The 19,043-nt window shown below is 46.2% G+C and overlaps 1 protein-coding gene across 1 annotated transcript in view; it reads left to right on the forward strand.

The window, feature by feature from the left end:
* The first annotated feature begins 4,163 nt into the window (after nucleotides 1-4,163).
* The window catches only part of LOC137433799 (matrix metalloproteinase-16), a 155,291-nt gene continuing 140,411 nt past the window's right edge, over nucleotides 4,164-19,043 (forward strand). Inside the window, exon 1 of the mRNA XM_068126157.2 lies at nucleotides 4,164-4,960. Coding sequence (XP_067982258.1) covers nucleotides 4,871-4,960 — 90 coding nt within the window. The 5' untranslated portion in view covers nucleotides 4,164-4,870. The remainder of the gene's footprint in view (nucleotides 4,961-19,043) is intronic.

Consider the following 19,043-nt stretch of genomic DNA (forward strand, 5'->3'; position numbering starts at 1 on the left):
GACTATGTGCAGCACAATAATGCAGTGCACATTTAAATCACTTGTTTTTCAGCCTGGTTTTAGATGAAGAATGTTAGAACCTCATTAAATGGGTATTAAAGTACAGTGTACAAGTGCTGTGTGGGCGAAGCTTTGCCAACCACAACATTCCCGCATTCAAAAACTGGCTGCAAAACACAGCAGGTTTTCTATTACCATGATGTAGGTGTAATGGACAATGTTTGGAGCTCTTTGTTGTTGCTACTTGTAAATTCAGCCCAGGCCGAGAAGCTGAATGGACCTGGAAGTCTCGGCGTCCTTTCCAAAGGTGTGCACTTACGTCATAGGTGCTAACGATTAAATGGTCGGTTGTCTTCGCAAATCTGACATAACGGTCATCTGTCTGGTCCGAGCCCAGTGCAAGCTTCTTGCCTCCCCACCGTCCGTGGCACAAAGCTTTGTCTTTTCCACGAAGCAAAAAGGATTCTAGCTGCAATCGCGAAACGCTCGGTGCTGCCACCCCATTATACATCAGTCACCCACTGGGGTTTGTATGCAATGTCAGAAACCATTAAAGCCATCTGGATTGCCTATAACAGGGAAATTTATCCATGATGAGGTTCTGTAGTATTCATAAGGAAAAGCAAGGAGTAACGACTCCCCAGGTTTGTAATTTTGCTAACCGGAGGTGTGATCCATTATGCAGCACCTACTCCACGCAGCCTCCAGTAGTCTGCAGATTCCATCCCTTTGGACAAAGTCGGAGTGGGAATTGTCCAACATTCGCTTTCTTTGGACAAAGCTGGAGGGGGAGTTATCCAAATACCTCCCCTTTGGGCAAAGCTGGAGTGGAAATTGTCCAACATTCTTCCCTTTGGACAACGCTTGAGTGGGAATTGTCCAACATTCATTCTCTTTGGACAGTGCTTGAGTGGGAATTGTCCAACATTCGTTCTCTTTGGACAAAGCCGGAGTGAGAATTGTCCAATGTTCCATCCCCTTTGGACTAAGCCGGAGTGGGTATTGTCCTACATTTCGTCCCTTTGGACAAAGCTGGAGTGAGAATTGTCCAACATTCTGTCACTTTGGACAAAGCTGGAGTGGGAATTGTCCAACATTCTTCCCTTTGGACAATGCTTGAGTGGGAATTGTCCAACATTCGTTCTCTTTGGACAAAACTGGAGTGGGAATTGTCCAATATCCGTTGTCTTTAGACAAAGCTGGCGTGGGAATTGTCCAATATTCCTCCCCTTTGGACTAAGCCGGAGTGGGAATTGTCCTACATTTCGTCCCTTTGGACAAAGCCAGAGTGAGAATTGTCCAATATTCCGTCACTTTGGATAAAGCCGTTGTGGGAATTGTCCAACATTCTTCCCTTTGGACAATGCTTGAGCGGGAATTGTCCAACATTCGTTTTCTTTGGACAAAGCTGGAGTGGCAGTTATCCAAATACCTCCCCTTTAGACAAAGCCAGAGTGGGAATTGTCCAACATTCTTCCCTTTGGACAACGCTTGAGTGGGAATTGTCCAACATTCGTTCTCTTTGGACAATGCTTGAGTGGGAATTGTCCAACATTCGTTTTCTTTGGACAAAGCCAGAGTGAGAATTGTCCAATGTTCCATCCCCTTTGGACTAAGCCGGAGTGGGAATTGTCCGACATTTCGTCCCTTTGGACAAAGCTGGAGTGAGAATTGTCCAACATTCCGTCACTTTGGACAAAGCTGGAGTGGGAATTGTCCAACATTCTTTCCTTTGGACAATGCTTGAGTGGGAATTGTCCAACATTCGTTGTCTTTGGACAAAGCTGGAGTGCGAGTAAGCCAAATTCCTCCTTTTTGGACAAAGCTGGAGTGGGAATTGTCCAACATTCTTCCCTTTGGACAACGCTTGAGTGGGAATTGTCCAACATTCGTTCTCTTTGGACAATGCTTAAGTGGGAATTGTCCAACATTCGTTCTCTTTGGACAAAGCGGGAGTGAGAATTGTCCAATGTTCCATCCCCTTTGGACAAAGCTGGAGTGAGAATTGTCCAACATTCCGTCACTTTGGACAAAGCTGGAGTGGGAATTGTCCAACATTCTTCCCTTTGGACAATGCTTGAGTGGGAATTGTCCAACATTCGTTGTCTTTGGACAAAGCTGGAGTGCGAGTTAGCCAAATTCCTCCTTTTTGGACAAAGCCAGAGTGGGAATTGTCCAACATTCTTCCCTTTGGACAATGCTTGAGTGGGAATTGTCCAACATTCGTTCTCTTTGGACAAAGCTGAAGTGGAATTGTCCAACATTCTTCCCCTTTGGATAAAGCCGGAGTGGGAATTGTCCAACATACCATCCCTTTGGACAATGCTTAAGTGGGTATTGTCCAACATTCCTCCCCTTTGGACAAAACTGGAGTGGGAATTGTCCAATATTCCTCCCCTTTGGACAAAGCTGGAGTGGGAATTGTCCAACATTCTTCCCTTTGGACAACGCTTGAGTGGGAATTGTCCAACATTCGTTCTCTTTGGACAATGCTTGAGTGGGAATTGTCCAACATTCGTTCTCTTTGGACAAAGCCGGAGTGAGAATTGTCCAATGTTCCATCCCCTTTGGACTAAGCCGGAGTGGGAATTGTCCTACATTTCGTCCCTTTGGACAAAGCTGGAGTGAGAATTGTCCAACATTCCGTCACTTTGGACAAAGCTGGAGTGGGAATTGTCCAACATTCTTTCCTTTGGACAATGCTTGAGTGGGAATTGTCCAACATTCGTTGTCTTTGGACAAAGCTGGAGTGGGAGTTAGCCAAATTCCTCCTTTTTGGACAAAGCTGGAGTGGGAATTGTCCAACATTCTTCCCTTTGGACAACGCTTGAGTGGGAATTGTCCAACATTCGTTCTCTTTGGACAATGCTTAAGTGGGAATTGTCCAACATTCGTTCTCTTTGGACAAAGCCGGAGTGAGAATTGTCCAATGTTCCATCCCCTTTGGACAAAGCTGGAGTGAGAATTGTCCAACATTCCGTCACTTTGGACAAAGCTGGAGTGGGAATTGTCCAACATTCTTCCCTTTGGACAATGCTTGAGTGGGAATTGTCCAACATTCGTTGTCTTTGGACAAAGCTGGAGTGCGAGTTAGCCAAATTCCTCCTTTTTGGACAAAGCCGGAGTGGGAATTGTCCAACATTCTTCCCTTTGGACAATGCTTGAGTGGGAATTGTCCAACATTCGTTCTCTTTGGACAAAGCTGAAGTGGAATTGTCCAACATTCTTCCCCTTTGGATAAAGCCGGAGTAGGAATTGTCCAACATACCATCCCTTTGGCCAATGCTTAAGTGGGTATTGTCCAACATTCCTCCCCTTTGGACAAAACTGGAGTGGGAATTGTCCAATATTCCTCCCCTTTGGACAAAACTGGAGTGGGAATTGTCCAATATTCCTCCGCTTTGGACAAAACTGGAGTGGGAATTGTCCAACATTTCTTCCTCTAACCTGGTCAGCAGAGTCCGAAGGGCTCTGTCACCTCTTGCTCACCTTATTACATCATTTCTCATCTCTTTGCTCTTTTTTGTTTTTGTCTTCACTTCTGCAGCACTTTATCACATCCTCCCCTTCAATCCTCCTCCCCTTCACCGTCTCCTCCTCGCATCATTGGTTATCTTAACCTCATTCTCTCTTCCTCCCACCCCAATGGAATCAAGTGAATAACCCGATGGATTTGGGTTCATGTGGTGGTGGTGATTAGGTGGTGATGTGGTGCAGGTCTGATGGGCCAAATAACCTCCTCCTGTGTCAAAGCTCACTAAGTACATCCTCGTTGTTTTCTTGACATTTATTCTCCTCATCGTCATTGTTCTCTGTTGCTCAGACATGACAATTGTTAAACCTCTTCTCCTCCTCCGTGCCGATCCTCCTCACATTACGGTTATATTCATTCTCCTCCTTCTCTCATCATTGTTTTCTTTCCTACATTCTCCTCCTCCTCACCACTTCTTTGCCATCCTTCTCACCTTTTCTTCATCGTCACTTTCCTTTATTTCTCCGCACCTCCTCACCCCCTCCCATTCTTCTTCTTCATCCATCCTCTCATCCTCACCTCCTCGATCATCCTTCTCCTCACTCCCTTCAGTTCCCTTCTCTCTCATTTTCTTATCCCTACACCCCCACCCCTCCCCTTCCCTTATCCCCCAAACCCTCCCTTTTTCTCTACGTCTGTATTTTTTGTGGATTTGTTTTTCTTCCTCCGTTCGCTTCATTTAAATCTCCTCAGTCCGCGTCATTCTATCGCTCAGTATATATCCGTGTCGGTGCGTTTACCTGGTGGTTCGTGTGCACAGCATACCTTCATCAAGACCGCAATGTTGTTTTGCTTCGTGTTCTTAACGCTCTGTTTGTGCCGTTTGTTCTAAAATAAAAATCTCCGCACGGTGGATGCGCACTGCGCATGCGCACAACGCCGATCAGCGCAGGCTGCACGCGACGCGTCTGTCACGGATGTCCGATTCGGACTCGTCGTTCACGTTGGCGAATCCCTCTGTTCCACATTCCCTCCGTCGATCACCGACGTTCGGCACCTCCAGGCGCCGATTGCACAGCACGACGGGTCTCAGAGAGCGGGAAACGCGGCTCTCCTCTCAATGCGTCTCGTACGGTGGATAGCGCCACGGCAGGTGTAAGTCTGCGAGGAAAGGAAGAGTAATCCGGGTGGGGGTGGTGGAAGGAGGCCGAGGAGCCAGCGGGTCCAAGGGGTCTGCGAGACCGTGCGGGTGGTGGTGTATCTCGGAGTTCGGACGACTGGAGGTCACGAAGAACCCCGGTGGCTCAAGGAGCCGTGGAATCCGAGGACGAGGAAGACCGCACAACGCCATAGGAACCCGCGTTCCGAAGATCCTGGCGCCGGAGACGGGCAGGGTCCATGTTTGGCGTGATGAGGACCTTTTGGTCGACCCTAGCTCTAGGGCTGGCTGCCCTGCTATCTCCGGCCCAGGGAGCCTTTCATCCACAGGTAGGGAAAGAATGAATGGATTTTTGGGTGATGTATTTGTTCAGAGATTGTAATTATTGTCACATGTACGATGTATCAGGGGGACAATGGTGGGATTGTGATGGGATTGTGGAGAAATAGCGACAGTCAGCATATCGAGCTTGTCCTTGTGAGAATACAAAGTCTCCATGTTTTGTGAGAGGAGTTGGAGGTGCATGTGCCAAGCATATATTGCTATGGTCTGTGGGATTTGTATCTGTCCAGTACAGTACACATGGTAATGGTAAAGGGAATGGTTCCTGGTCGCATAAGTGGGGGCAGTGGGAGTGGTACCTGTAAGGGAATGGGATTGGTGCTGTCCAGCATATGGTGAGAGCAGTGGGAGTGGTACCTGTAAGGGAATGGGATTGGTGCTGTCCAGCATATGGTGAGAGCAGTGGGAGTGGTACCTGTAAGGGAATGGGATTGGTGCTGTCCAGCATATGGTGAGAGCAGTGGGAGTGGTACCTGTCCTCATAGTGAGGGAATGGGAGTGGTACCTGTCCCCATAGTGAGGAATGGGATTGGTACTGTCCAGCATATGGTGAGAGCAGTGGGAGTGGTACATGTCCTTATAGTGAGGGAATGGGAGTGGTACCTTCTCAGCATGTGAGGACAGTGGGATTGGTACCTGTCCCCATCGTGAGGGAATGGGATTGGTACCTGTCCCCATCGTGAGGGAATGGGATTGGTGCTGTCCAGCATATGGTGAGGGCAGTGGGAATGGTACCTGTCCCCATAGTGAGGGAATGGGATTGGTGCTGTCCAGCATATGATGAGGGCAGTGGGATTGGTACCTGTTCCCATAGTGAGGGAATGGGATTGGTACCTGTCCCCATCGTGAGGGAATGGGATTGGTACTGTCCAGCATATGGTGAGGGCAGTGAGAGTGGTACCTGTTCCCATAGTGAGGGAATGGGATTGGTACCTGTCCCCATCGTGAGGGAATGGGATTGGTGCTGTCCAGCATATGGTGAGGGCAGTGGGAATGGTACCTGTCCCCATAGTGAGGGAATGGGAGTGGTACCTTCTCAGCATGTGAGGATAGTGGGAGTGGTACCTGTTCCCATAGTGAGGGAATGGGATTGGTACCTGTCCCCATCGTGAGGGAATGGGATTGGTGCTGTCCAGCATATGATGAGGGCAGTGGGATTGGTACCTGTCCCCATCGTGAGGGAATGGGATTGGTACTGTCCAGCATATGGTGAGGGCAGTGAGAGTGGTACCTGTTCCCATAGTGAGGGAATGGGATTGGTATCTGTCCCCATCGTGAGGGAATGGGATTGGTGCTGTCCAGCATATGGTGAGGGCAGTGTGAGTGGTAACTGTCCTCATAGTGAGGGAATGGGATTGGTGCTGTCCAGCATATGGTGAGGGCAGTGTGAGTGGTAACTGTCCCCATAGTAAGGGAATGGGACTGGTGCTGTCCAGCATATGGTGAGGGCAGTGTGAGTGGTAACTGTCCCCATAGTGAGGGAATGGGCATATGGTGAGGGCAGTGTGAGTGGTAACTGTCCTCATAGTGAGGGAATGGGACTGGTACTGTCCAGCATATGGTGAGGGCAGTGTGAGTGGTAACTGTCCCCATAGTAAGGGAATGGGACTGGTGCTGTCCAGCATATGGTGAGGGCAGTGTGAGTGGTAACTGTCCCCATAGTGAGGGAATGGGACTGGTGCTGTCCAGCATATGGTGAGGGCAGTGTGAGTGGTAACTGTCCCCATAGTGAGGGAATGGGACTGGTGCTGTCCAGCATATGGTGAGGGCAGTGTGAGTGGTAACTGTCCCCATAGTGAGGGAATGGGACTGGTGCTGTCCAGCATATGGTGAGGGCAGTGTGAGTGGTAACTGTCCCCATAGTGAGGGAATGGGACTGGTGCTGTCCAGCATATGGTGAGGGCAGTGTGAGTGGTAACTGTCCCCATAGTGAGGGAATGGGACTGGTACTGTCCAGCATTTGGTGAGGGCAGTGGGAGTGGTCCGCACAAAGCCACTACGCCACAAAAATGACGGATACACCCTTGTGTTCAGAACATGTACCATGAGTTGTGCCAGAGAGCATTTTCCATCCCCTGTGGTGTGGGTGTGCACATCAAAAGCCCTCTGAAATGCTTCCAGCAAAAACAAACTGATTACCATTCAGATCATTACCTTGAAACTGACTCAAGTAGATTTTCAAAAACTGCAGTATAATACCTTATCATTACTGAAATTTTCACTATCTCCATCAAAACAACATACTATCTAAAAAGAATCCCAACTTTGTGAATTCCTTGGTAATTTCCTTGGAGGCAGCCTCGTCTTTGGAGGTCCCTGAACGGTTGTAAGTAACTAGCGGGCCCTTCTTGGTCCATCTACGGTGGGCAATGTGCAGCGTGTGGCACATTCTAGGAAATGCACTTCATAATTTTTGTCATTTTTGAAATAGATTTTATTGATCACAACATATCATACTCCATTTCTATACCAAAAGAGAGATTTGTGTCTGTGTTGTCATTTTTATCAGAGATGGCGAAACGGATCTTCGTCAACCTTTCAGAGGTTCATCAGTGGGTGTGGGGGTGGAGGGGGAGGTGGGTTAAATCGCTCTTAGAATGCCTAAGCCTTTGTAGCTATGTGAAAGGAAATATTAAATTATCCCCAACCCCATTCCTTTGTGTGTGTAGGGGAATGTTTTAGGCCAATACAAAAAGTAGAAAGAAAACAAAATTTGACAGGATTGGAAAGGATTTGTCAGGATTTGACAGGATCTCGCCATTTTCTCAGAGTTGGCCAAACGGATCTTCGTCAAACTTTCAGAGGTTCATCAGTGAGTGCTTGGCAAAACTTTGGAACATCAGTTCATCATCAATCTATGATTGCTCTTGCAATTTGCATCATTGCAAAAATACCACCAACGTCTGAATCTCTGCCTTCTTCATATTAACTCGGACCTCTAAGTTACAGTATTTGGCCAACGTCCTAAGTTCCTATCTTTTTAACGCCTGGAACTGTGCCTCGTTAGGGGATGTCACAAAACTTTCCACATCAAACACCATTGTGACCATTAGTTAGCAAGCCTGTTAACCTTCACACAAAAATTGTCAAATTTGGGAATGTTACGGAATTATATCCTGGACGAGCCCCCAAATTGCAAGAAAGAGCAATTGTAGATTGCAGACCCTTGCCAGGATGTTTTCAGTGGTGTTTAAGGCTTTTGTGTTAAAACAAATATGGCGGCCGAACCACGTGACCGATGAGGTCATTTTTTTTTTCTCCACCAATTTATCCCGAGATTGTGCTCAAGAAATTTCATCTTGATCGGATGAAGTTTTATACTTGTCGAATTATGACGTCATAATGGAGGCACCTATGACATCATTAACAGATGCTATTCCACATGGAAAATTCTTTACAATGAGCCGTCTCAATTTTTTCTATGCAGCGCTTTTGGAGATATGGAGGTGCGAAGTTTTTTCGGTTTTTCCAAGATGGCGGCCGAACCACGTGACCTCTGACGTCATAATTATCATTAAAAAGTCTACAGGTGGAGTTGCACCTTTGGTGAAAATTTCCTGTCAATCGGACCAACGGTTGCAGAGAAAATATATTTATTCTGTGTGGACAAACAGACAGACAAACAGACTCAAATGCAATACCCTCTCCTCAGGCATAAACAAAAAAAAAAACTTCAAAACTCTCCAAAAAATATAAAAACAAAACATCAGTTCATCACTGTCTTCTGCAACAAAAAACTGAAAAAAAAAAGTTGGATTTTTGGGATTGTATTTTTCCAATCGCTCTCGTGGGTGTTTTTAGGTCCCCACAGGAAATAGACCAGGCAACATCGGTGCCCCTGCTAGGTTAATACAAGGAAGGTGATTCGTCCAGATAATACCGGCTACCACCAAAGGTGGCATTGTTCCTGACACACACACACACACACACACACACACACACACACACACACACACACACACACACACACACACACACACACACACACCTACCTCTTTCTCTCTCATATTTAGTCAGGTCAGTCTCTTTGTTGACTGCCACTGGTAACATGTTACCCAGTGCTACCTGCCGCATGGTCGGGTAGTCGGCGACTAAACCGACTATCCTCACTGGCTTGCCAGTGGGGAGGGTGACTGTGACACCTTGCGAGACTAAAAACATTACCTGTTATAGGGCGGATGAGCTTCTTCAGGAGCCAACGGCCATCCAGTAAGGAGATGGTGGCTTTGAAAAAACACCCATCCGATTGGACCGTTTCTTTAGGTAGTAGGTTGTCGACAGCAACCGCCCGGGGTAGTACTACCGTTCGGACTTAGGAGAGTTAAAGTGCTGCCCGGAACCATCTTGCACTCTCCATGTCAGTATTGCTGGTCTTACTTTCCATCTCACTCAAACTACAGCTACCGGGCTAGCTTCAATCTTCCTTTCCTGCAAAGAAAAATCACACTTTTCTTACTCATTTTCACTCCACACCTTTACATTCTCTCTCTTTTATTTCCCTTTCCTCACATTTATCAATGCAGTTATATTATTTAAGGCCTGTCCTTAACTAGGATTATATAGTTCCATAACTGTAGCCTTCAACATAAAATATTGATCTAGTCAAACTTTTTTGTTACACTAACCCAATAAAAATATTTCGGATGTTTGATTTTGTTTAGACCCCACCACCAGGATCTGGTAAAAAATCGGGTAGCCCCGCTAATGGGCATCGGCCAGGCTGGGCCCATTTCGCAATTAAAAGCTGAGCTGAATTATAGTAGTCAATCTTCTACGGCCGCGAGTAAAAGCTGAATTATAGTAGTAAATTCATTCAAAAAGAACCCGGGCAACGCCGGGTGCTTTCGGCTCGTTATATACGAAAAGGTGGTGGGATCAAAATTGGAAAAAATTAAGTTCAATCGTTTTGAAAATTGGGTAATCGTTTTCTTGAATTTTTTTTTTAAATTGGGGTTTGTGTTATAACCAACAAACCGAAAAAGAATAATTTTTCAAAATCTTTATTATTCTCCCTTTGAAACACGACAGGTTGATACTTTGGCGGGATTTCCCACGGCTTCATCAATTAATGGCCTTCGTGAAGCTGGCCTGTTGTGTTGGTGTCAGCTTGAGTCGAGTGGTCAGGGAAACCAACTTTGGACGGTGTAGGATATCATGGGGATTGAACGCTGGGGTGCCGGGTGTTCGCTGCTGTGATGGCTCTGAGTGGAAGTTGCAGTGGTCGTCTGAGTAGCAGTCGCATCACTTTCATCATTGCTGCTGGCTGCCACCTCACTGTCGTCTGCCAACAAAATGATGGAACTAGCAGCACCAATTTTCTGCACTTTTCGCTTACTTTTCTTCCTCGGCCTGCTTATGAACCTGGTGACGGTGCACCTTCTGCGAGATGACCTTGTAGGTGCCGAAACATGCTATGCGGTCAGTCTTTATCTACTGCAGGAACAGGTGATCCTCCGGGTTCCTGACCAGCTGCTCAACGTTGGCCGGCTACAACCGAAAGGTCGCAGCCAGTCGTTGTTCCATGACCTACAGCTTGGCGAGAGTGGCCAGGGTTGATCTACATGCAGTTGGGATCTCCCTTATCTAGCAGTTGGCATTCAGAAGCTGAATGAGCAAGATGCACACTGGTGGTCAGAGACATTGGGTATGTTGGCTTTCTTGTTAAGGTTGGCGACCTGGGCCAGGACGAGCTGCACAGACTCCTATTTTAGCTGCACAGCTGGTGTGCTTTGCCACCACACCCTTCTCGATGTGATGCATGAGACCGCACAGGACTTGACAGCAGGTAGGGAGAAATATTCCCATTATCTGTGCATCCTCCTTATTGATGGCACTGCCCAGAATGAACACAGCACTGGTTTGTTGCGTTGCCATCGGCTTTTTAGCGTTGAGAGAGTCCGGACTGTCCGGTATACGAGTCGGTGTCAGCTGAGGTGTAGCAGATGGTGTATAGCAGATGGTGCACATTAGCAGGCATACCCAATTTTTACCCGATTCTGGTCTACACAAAATCGAAAATCCGAAATATTTTACAGAAATTATATATGGGACTAGTGTAGCAAAGAAAGTATGAAGAACCACCTTTAGAGGCCATTTTTCCCCACAGAGCAGGGGTTGGCCTTTTTTGGGTACCTTGGTCCCCTTTTTTGAAGCAATGTTTTACAGCTGGATGCCCTTCCTGCCGCCAACCCTGTTATAGTCGCCTTTTGCGACACACAAGGAATTACCAGTGAACTGGTACTCAATTTGCCGACCTCGGAAGGATGACAGGCTGAGTCAACCCCCATGGCGTTAATTCATCGCTGACCGGGATTCAAACCCAGGATCCTCGGATCCCAAGCTGGCTCCCTAACCACTAAGCCAACACCAGGCTAGCAAATAAAGTATGACAAGATCAATATTTGAATATTTTTCAAAAAATAGGGTGTTTGATGCACCCTAACACACACACACACACACACACACACACACACACACACACACACACACACACACACACACACACACACACACACACACTGGGTAAACAGTTGAGCCTCTCGAATGGTCAGGACAGAAGGGTAAATGTGGTGAGAGGCATCAGCGAGTGTGTTTGGTTGGCAGGAAGGCCTCAACGTACGCACAATCACCGATAAGCTGTCTATCCTCGGCTCGAATCCTGACCCAGCGAGAAACTATCATCCTGGTGTTTCACAGGCAGGGCGCAGGGTGATTCATCAATATGTGCCCCCCCCCCCTCTCTCTCTCTCTTCTCTCTCTCTCTCTCTCTCTCTCTCTCTCTCTCTCTCTCTTCTCTCCCCCTCTTCTCTCTCTCTTCTCTCCCCCTCTTCTCTCTCTCTTCTCTCCCCCTCTTCTCTCTCTCTTCTCTCTCTCTTCTCTCCCCCTCTTTCCTCTCTCTCTTCTCTCTTCTCTCTTTCCTCTCTCTCTCTCTCTCTCTCTCTCTCTCTCTCTCTCTCTGTCTCTCTGTCTCTCTGTCTCTCTGTCAGACCAGGCTGGGTCCATGTCAGATCGGTCCATGTCTCTCTCTCTGTCTCTCTCTCTGTCTGTCTGTCTCTCTGTCTGTCTCTCTGTCTGTCTCTCTGTCTGTCTCTCTGTCTGTCTCTCTGTCTGTCTCTCTCTCTGTCTCTCTCTCTCTCTCTCTCTCTCTGTCTCTGTCTCTCTCTCTCTCTTTTCTCTCTCTTCTCTCTCTCTTCTCTTCTCTCTTCTCTTCTCTCTTCTCTCTCCCATCTTCTCTCTCCCCTCTTCTCTCTCCCCCTCTTCTCTCCCCCTCTTCTCTCCCCCTCTTCTCTCCCCCTCTTCTCCCCCCCTCTTCTCTCCCCCCTCTTCTCTCCCCCCTCTTCTCTCCCCCTCTTCTCTCCCCCTCTTCTCTCCCCCTCTTCTCTCCCCCTCTTCTCTCCCCCTCTTCTCTCCCCCTCTTCTCTCCCCCTCTTCTCTCTCTCTCTCTTCTCTCCCCCTCTTCCCTTTCTCTCTCCCACCTCTCTCCCTCCCAACCCTCTCTTTCTTCCCCCTCTTTCTCCTCCTCCACCCCTAGTATTCCCTCCTTCTCCATATTTTACGCTAGTTCCAGTTTTTATTTTTGCAGGTGTGTCCCATTAGCCATTACCAATCAACTTGCCAAGCCAGCCATCCGTTCCTTATGGAACCATTCCTTTTGAGTGCTTAAGCCACTTAGCGAGTGCTCTACAAGCTTTGATGTTTGTTTGTTAGCCATGGCAATAGTCGACAGCAGTGTAATCGACCTTTATTATCACAGCGGTTTAGTCAGGGAGCATGTGCAATCCCGTAGGACTTTTGTGGTGAAACAAAAAAAAAAAACTTGTTGGTAGTCGGGAAACATGTTCAAAATTATTTGGGAAGTTATTGGACAAAACCGTTGAATCAACATTGTGATTGCTTGTATTTGACTGAAAAGACACCGCACATTCTCAAAATCCTCTATATTTCAAACTCAAAATTAATAACGTGCTGTTTGTGATCAATATAATGTTACAATTCAAAACAAAATCACTGGCTGGTAATGAGTTAGCATCGATATTGTGCTGTGATGCTGAATACCCATCCTGCCCCTTTTAGCTTCATAAATGAATACTTTTGCCAATACAGAAATACAGAAAGAATACCAGGCTGAACACTGAGAGGCCGGATCTGGATTCGGACCTGAACCAAAATCTAATCGGCTTGTTATTGTTACATAACCAACTCATCCACCAAGTTTAGTCATAACTCGTCCATAACTTTCTTAAACATGTTTATCGCTTTTCACCTGATCTCTCAATGGTGAAGAATCACTTAAAAATTAAATAATTCTCATATCCGAATCCTTATTCAGATCTTCACCAAAATCGAATCGAATCGTCCTTGTCACACACCCAACCGGTCCACCAAGTTTCGTCCAAATCCGTCCACAACTTTTTGAGATATTCTGTTAAATATAGTTTTTAGCCCTATCTCCCAATGGTGACGAATCACTTTAAAAATTCTACTAGCCGGATCCGAATCCAGATCGTCACCAAAATCTAATCATTTTCTCCTTGTCACATACCCAACCTCTTTGCCAAATCTCATCCGAATCAATCTGCAACCTTTTGAGATATCCTGTTCACAGACAAACAAACAAACAAGAAGACGTCATCCGGAGCACGATACTTGCAAAATCCGCCCCCACCCCCAAGAAAAAAAATTCCATTGATACAGCAAATTGTCAATTTCATCAAGATTAATGCTGTTCAATTTTCAAGTCAATCGGATGAAAATTGAGGATTTTAGAAATTTGGCAAAGTTGGTGACCTTTGGTCTATTTTGACCTTTTGACCCCAAAAACAATATAGGCTTCTCAATTGGGACGACCTATACAACTTGGTGAAGTTTTGTGACGATCGGTTTAGAATTGTGACCTGTAGGCCGGTGACAAAGAAACAGACAAACAAGAAGACGTCTTGCGGAGCACGATACTTGCAAAATCCGCCCCCCCCACCCCACCCTAAGAAAAAAAATTCCATTGATACAGCAAATTGTCCATTTCATCAAGATTAAAATTGACAATCTTGATCAAAGCTCGGGTCAATAGGAAGAAAAGTGACGATTTTTCTGATGAAAAATGATGATTTTGGAAGGTTGCCTTTTTTTTTTTTTTTTTTTTTTTTTTCTATACTGAATCGAGGCTCGTGAAAGAGCTGACAACCGCGAGGGAAAGACAAAGACAGTACATGGGGACCGCGAGGGAAAGACAGTACATGGGGACCGTGAGGGAAAGACAAAAACAGCACATGGGGACCGCGAGGGAAAGACAAAGACAGCACATAGGGACCGCGAGGGAAAGACAAAGACAGTACATGGGGACCGCGATGGAAAGACAAAAACAGCACATGGGGACCGCGAGGGAAAGACAAAGACAGTACATGGGGACTGCGAGGGAAAGATAAAAACAGCACATGGGGACCGCGAGGGAAAGACAAAGACAGTACATGGGGACCGCGAGGGAAAGACAGTACATGGGGACCGCGAGGGAAAGACAGTACATGGGGACCGCGAGGGAAAGACAAAAACAGCACATGGGGACCGCGAGGGAAAGACAAAGACAGTACATGGGGACCGCGAGGGAAAGACAGTACATGGGGACCGCGAGGGAAAGACAGTACATGGGGACCGCGAGGGAAAGACAAAGACAGTACATGGTGACCGCGAGGGAAAGACAAAAACAGCACATGGGGACCGCGAGGGAAAGACAAAGACAGTACATGGGGACCACGAGGGAAAGACAAAGACAGCACATGGGGACGACGACGTTGAGTTGACCTTTGACCTTTTGACCTCAAAAATAGTTAATTTCCCTATTTAGTAACTCAATGTGCAAATGCTGTTCAATTTTCAAGTTAATCGGATGAAAATTGAGGATTTTAAAAACTTGGCCTATGTTGACCTCAAAAATAGTTGGTGGTTGAATTCAGTGACCATATATGCAAGTTTTCTTCAAATTTCAAGTCAATCGGATGAAAATTGAGGATTTTAGAAATTTGGCCTATGTTAACCTTTTGGCCTATGTTGACCTCAAATATACTTGTTGGGTGAATACAGTGACCAGATATGCAAGTCCTCTTCGAATTTCAAGTCAATCGGATGAAAATTGAGGATTTTAGAAATTTGGCAAAGTTGGTGACCTTTGGTCTATGGTGACCTTTTGACCCCAAAAACAATAGGCCTCTCAATTGGGACGACCTATACAACCTGGTGAAGTTTTGTGACGATCGGTTTAGAATTGTGACCTGTAGGCCGGTGACAAAGAAACAGACAAACAAGAAGACGTCACGCGGAGCACGATACTTGCAAAATCGCCCCCCCCCCCCCCTTCCCCAAGAAAAAAAAATTCCATTGATACAGCAAATTGTGCATTTCATCAAGATTAAAATTGACAATCTTGATCAAAGCTCAGGTCAATAGGAAGAAAAGTGACGATTTTTCAGAAGAAAAATGATGATTTTGGAAGGTTGACCTTGAGTTGACCTTTGACCTAAAAAATAGTTGGTTTCCCAATTTAGTGACTCAATATACAAATGCTATTCAATTTTCAAGTCGATCGGATTTAAAATGGCGATTTTAGAATTTTGACCTCCAGATGACCTTTGACCTCAAAATCAATAGGCTTCTCAATTTGGGACGACCTATACAACTTGGTAAAGTTTCGTGACGATCGGTTTAGAATTGTGACCTGTAGGCCGGTGACAAACAAGCAAACAAACAAACAGACAGAACCACAAACGTAACTGACCAATATACTTGAAAAATCTTCGATTTTGCAAGCAACAAACAGACAGGGGTGAAAATAACAACCTCCATCCACCTTTGGTGGCAGAGGTAATAAATACATAAAAACTCGAACAGCATTTAGTAGAGAGCATACATACCTCCACCTGGTTGGTCATACCACTGAATGGTGAAGAATCACTTAAAAAAATTATACTAGCTGGATCCAGATCCAGATCTTCACCAAAATTGAATCGATTCTTCCTTGTCACACACACAACCTGTCCACCAAGTTTCGTCCAAATACGTCCATGACATTTTGAGATATCCTACTATATATTGGTTTCAGCCCAATCACTCAATGGTGAAGAATTGCTTTTAAAAAATTATATAATTCTCGTATATAATATATATAAATAATTCTCGTATCCGAATCCATATTCAGATCTTCACCAAAATCGAATGTATTTGTCCTTGTCAGACACCCAACTGGGCCACCAAGTTTCGTCCAAATCCGTCCACAACTTTTTGAGATATCCTGCTATATATCGTTTTTGGTCCTATCTCCCAATGGTGAAGAATCACTTTTAAAATTCTAGTAGCCGAATCCAGATCTTCACCAAAATCTAATAATTTCGTCCTTGTGACATACGCTACATCTCTGCCAAATTTCGTCTGAATCCATCCACAACATTTTGAGATATTTTGTTCACAAACAAACGGACAGACAAACAGACAACAACTAGAACGGGCACTCGGTAGAGCGCATACCTTCGCCGCAGCTACTGTTCTGTACTTGGTAAAAATACGATTTTGACCTTTTCGTGACCTTGACCTTGACCTTTGACCCGATTGCTCCCAAAATCTAATCAAATGTGTCCCGTATAATAACCAATCATCCCACCAAATTTCATGCAATTCGGTTGAATACTTTTTGAGTTATGCGAATAACATACACACACACACACACACAGACATACAAATAAATACACAGCGATCAAAACATAACCTTCCGCTTTTGCGAAGGTAACAACAACATGCATTTTAAGGCCATGTTCCCTGCTAGAGCGGGGGTTAGCCTTGCGGTCCCCATGACAATCTTCTCCATTTTGCCCTATTTTCTGCATCTCTCCTTGTTAACCCCCTTGCCCGCATTTCTTCTTCCACCATCTTTAGCCAAGTCTTTCTCGGTCTTCCCCGTCCTCTACTTCCTTCTACATTAACTTCCATCACTCTTCTCAACCAGTCACTTTCATCCTTCCTCAATACATGACCAAACCATCTCAACCTGTTCCTCTTCACAGCATCAATCACAGGCAATATTCCCATCATCTTTCGCAATTCATCATTTGTCTTCCTCTCTCTCAACGATACTCCGCACATCCATCGAACCATTCGCATTTCCACCCTTTCCAGCCTTCGTTGCTGCTCTACGTTCATTACCCATGTCTCGCTCCCATAAATCATAACACTTCTCACACATGCAGCATACACCTTTCCCTTCAGCTTCAGCGACACTCTCCTCATCAGCACGCCACTCAGTTCCCGAAACTTCTTCCATGCACATCTCACTCGAGCAACCGTTGCCGAGTCTGATCCACCTTCTCCATTCAGCATGTCTCCGAGGTAGCAAAATGTTTTCACACCTTCCAGCTTCACGCCGTCTCCAAGATCCAACTCAACATTTCCTCCATCTGCAGCTCCTTCTGTGCACACCTTACATTTGAATGTAGCTGCCACACTGGTTAATGACCCTCTCAGAGCACTACATTTTTGATGAACCCACTCAGCACACATTTTACATTGAATGGAGTTCACCCCGACACCCTTCCTACACACAGCACACGGCCACTTCCCAGTTCTTTCCACCTCACCACATGCTTTACCACTTGCCATCACCTTTGTCTTTCCGATATTCACCTTCAGACATTTTGTCTCCATACATTCCTTCCACTTGTTCATCTTTTCCTTCAGTCCATCCATACTTTCCGCAATCAACACCAGATCATCTGCATACAACAACTCCCACGGTAAACCCTCCTTTACGGTCTGAGCCAGCACCTCCATCACAGCTACAAATAGTAGTGGACTTAGTACCGACCCCTGATGCACTCCCACCTTCACCTCAAACTCACCACTGTTCCCATCCTTCGTCCTTACAGCTGTGCGTGCTCTTTTGTACATTGCCATCACTACTCTGATCAACCATTCCTCCACTCCTAACTTCCTCAATGCCCATGTCAATACTTTGCGTGGAACCCTATCGAATGCTTTCTCCAGATCAACAAACCCAAAAAACAACTTCTTCCTCTTATCCATGTACTTCTCCTGCAACTGCCTCACAATGAAAAGCGCATCTGTCGTTCCTCTTCCTGGCATAAATCCAAACTGCATTTCGTCGATCTTCACTTTCTTCCTTATCCTCCTCTCCAACACCCTTTCCAATACCTTCATTCCATGCTCCAATAACTTTATCGCTCGGTACGAGCCACACTCCAGAGGGTCACCTTTCCCCTTGTATAGAGGGACGAGGGTACTCAGTTCCCAATCCACTGGAATGCGGCCTTCTTTCACCACCAAATTACAGATCTCTGTCATTCTCTTCACACCCCAACTTCCTGCTGCCTTCAACATATCTCCCACAACTCCCGTCGGCCCTCCCGCTTTTCCACTCTTCATTGCTTTTATCGCTTCCTCAACTTCCTTCTCAGTTATCTTCTCTGCCGGTCCTAAAACTGGGTTACTCTCTATGTTGCCATCCCATTCATTCTCTGTATTCAACAGCATTTCCATATATCTTTTCCATCTTCCTTTAATTCCATCTGGGTCGACAACGATTTGTCCCACTTCATCCTTCAAGCAACTCATCCCCATCACATCACACCTCTCTTTCGCTATCTGCTTTGAGACAAACAGACAGGGGTGAAAATATAATGCCTAGGTCACACATAGGCGGATATTTTGGCGACTGCCGGCGATCAAGATTTTTCGGCGACTACTGGCGACTACTGGCGATGTCGGGTGGTAATGTGACCATAAAATATGGTCAGGCGGCAGTATGGGCTCGGCTGCCACTAGTCCTACTGCTGTCGTCGTCAGTCTCCCATAGCTGCAGGGGAGACGTGACAGTTCTTCTGTAGTCGATATGCAGCCGCAACAGTGTCGGCCCGTAGTCGGGAAGATGCCGCAGGAAGGCCGTATGGCATTCGCATCTCTGCCGTGCTAGCTGGTGGGGGCGATTGCGGAAGACTATGAGCGACTGGGTTGCGGCCGCTTTACGCTCTTATTACGGATACCGACGACAGCATGGCGGTTCCATCACGACAGCAT

The sequence above is a fragment of the Myxine glutinosa genome, chromosome 10, assembly GCF_964187855.1.
Source record: "Myxine glutinosa chromosome 10, kmMyxGlut1.1, whole genome shotgun sequence".
NCBI lineage: Eukaryota > Metazoa > Chordata > Myxini > Myxiniformes > Myxinidae > Myxine > Myxine glutinosa.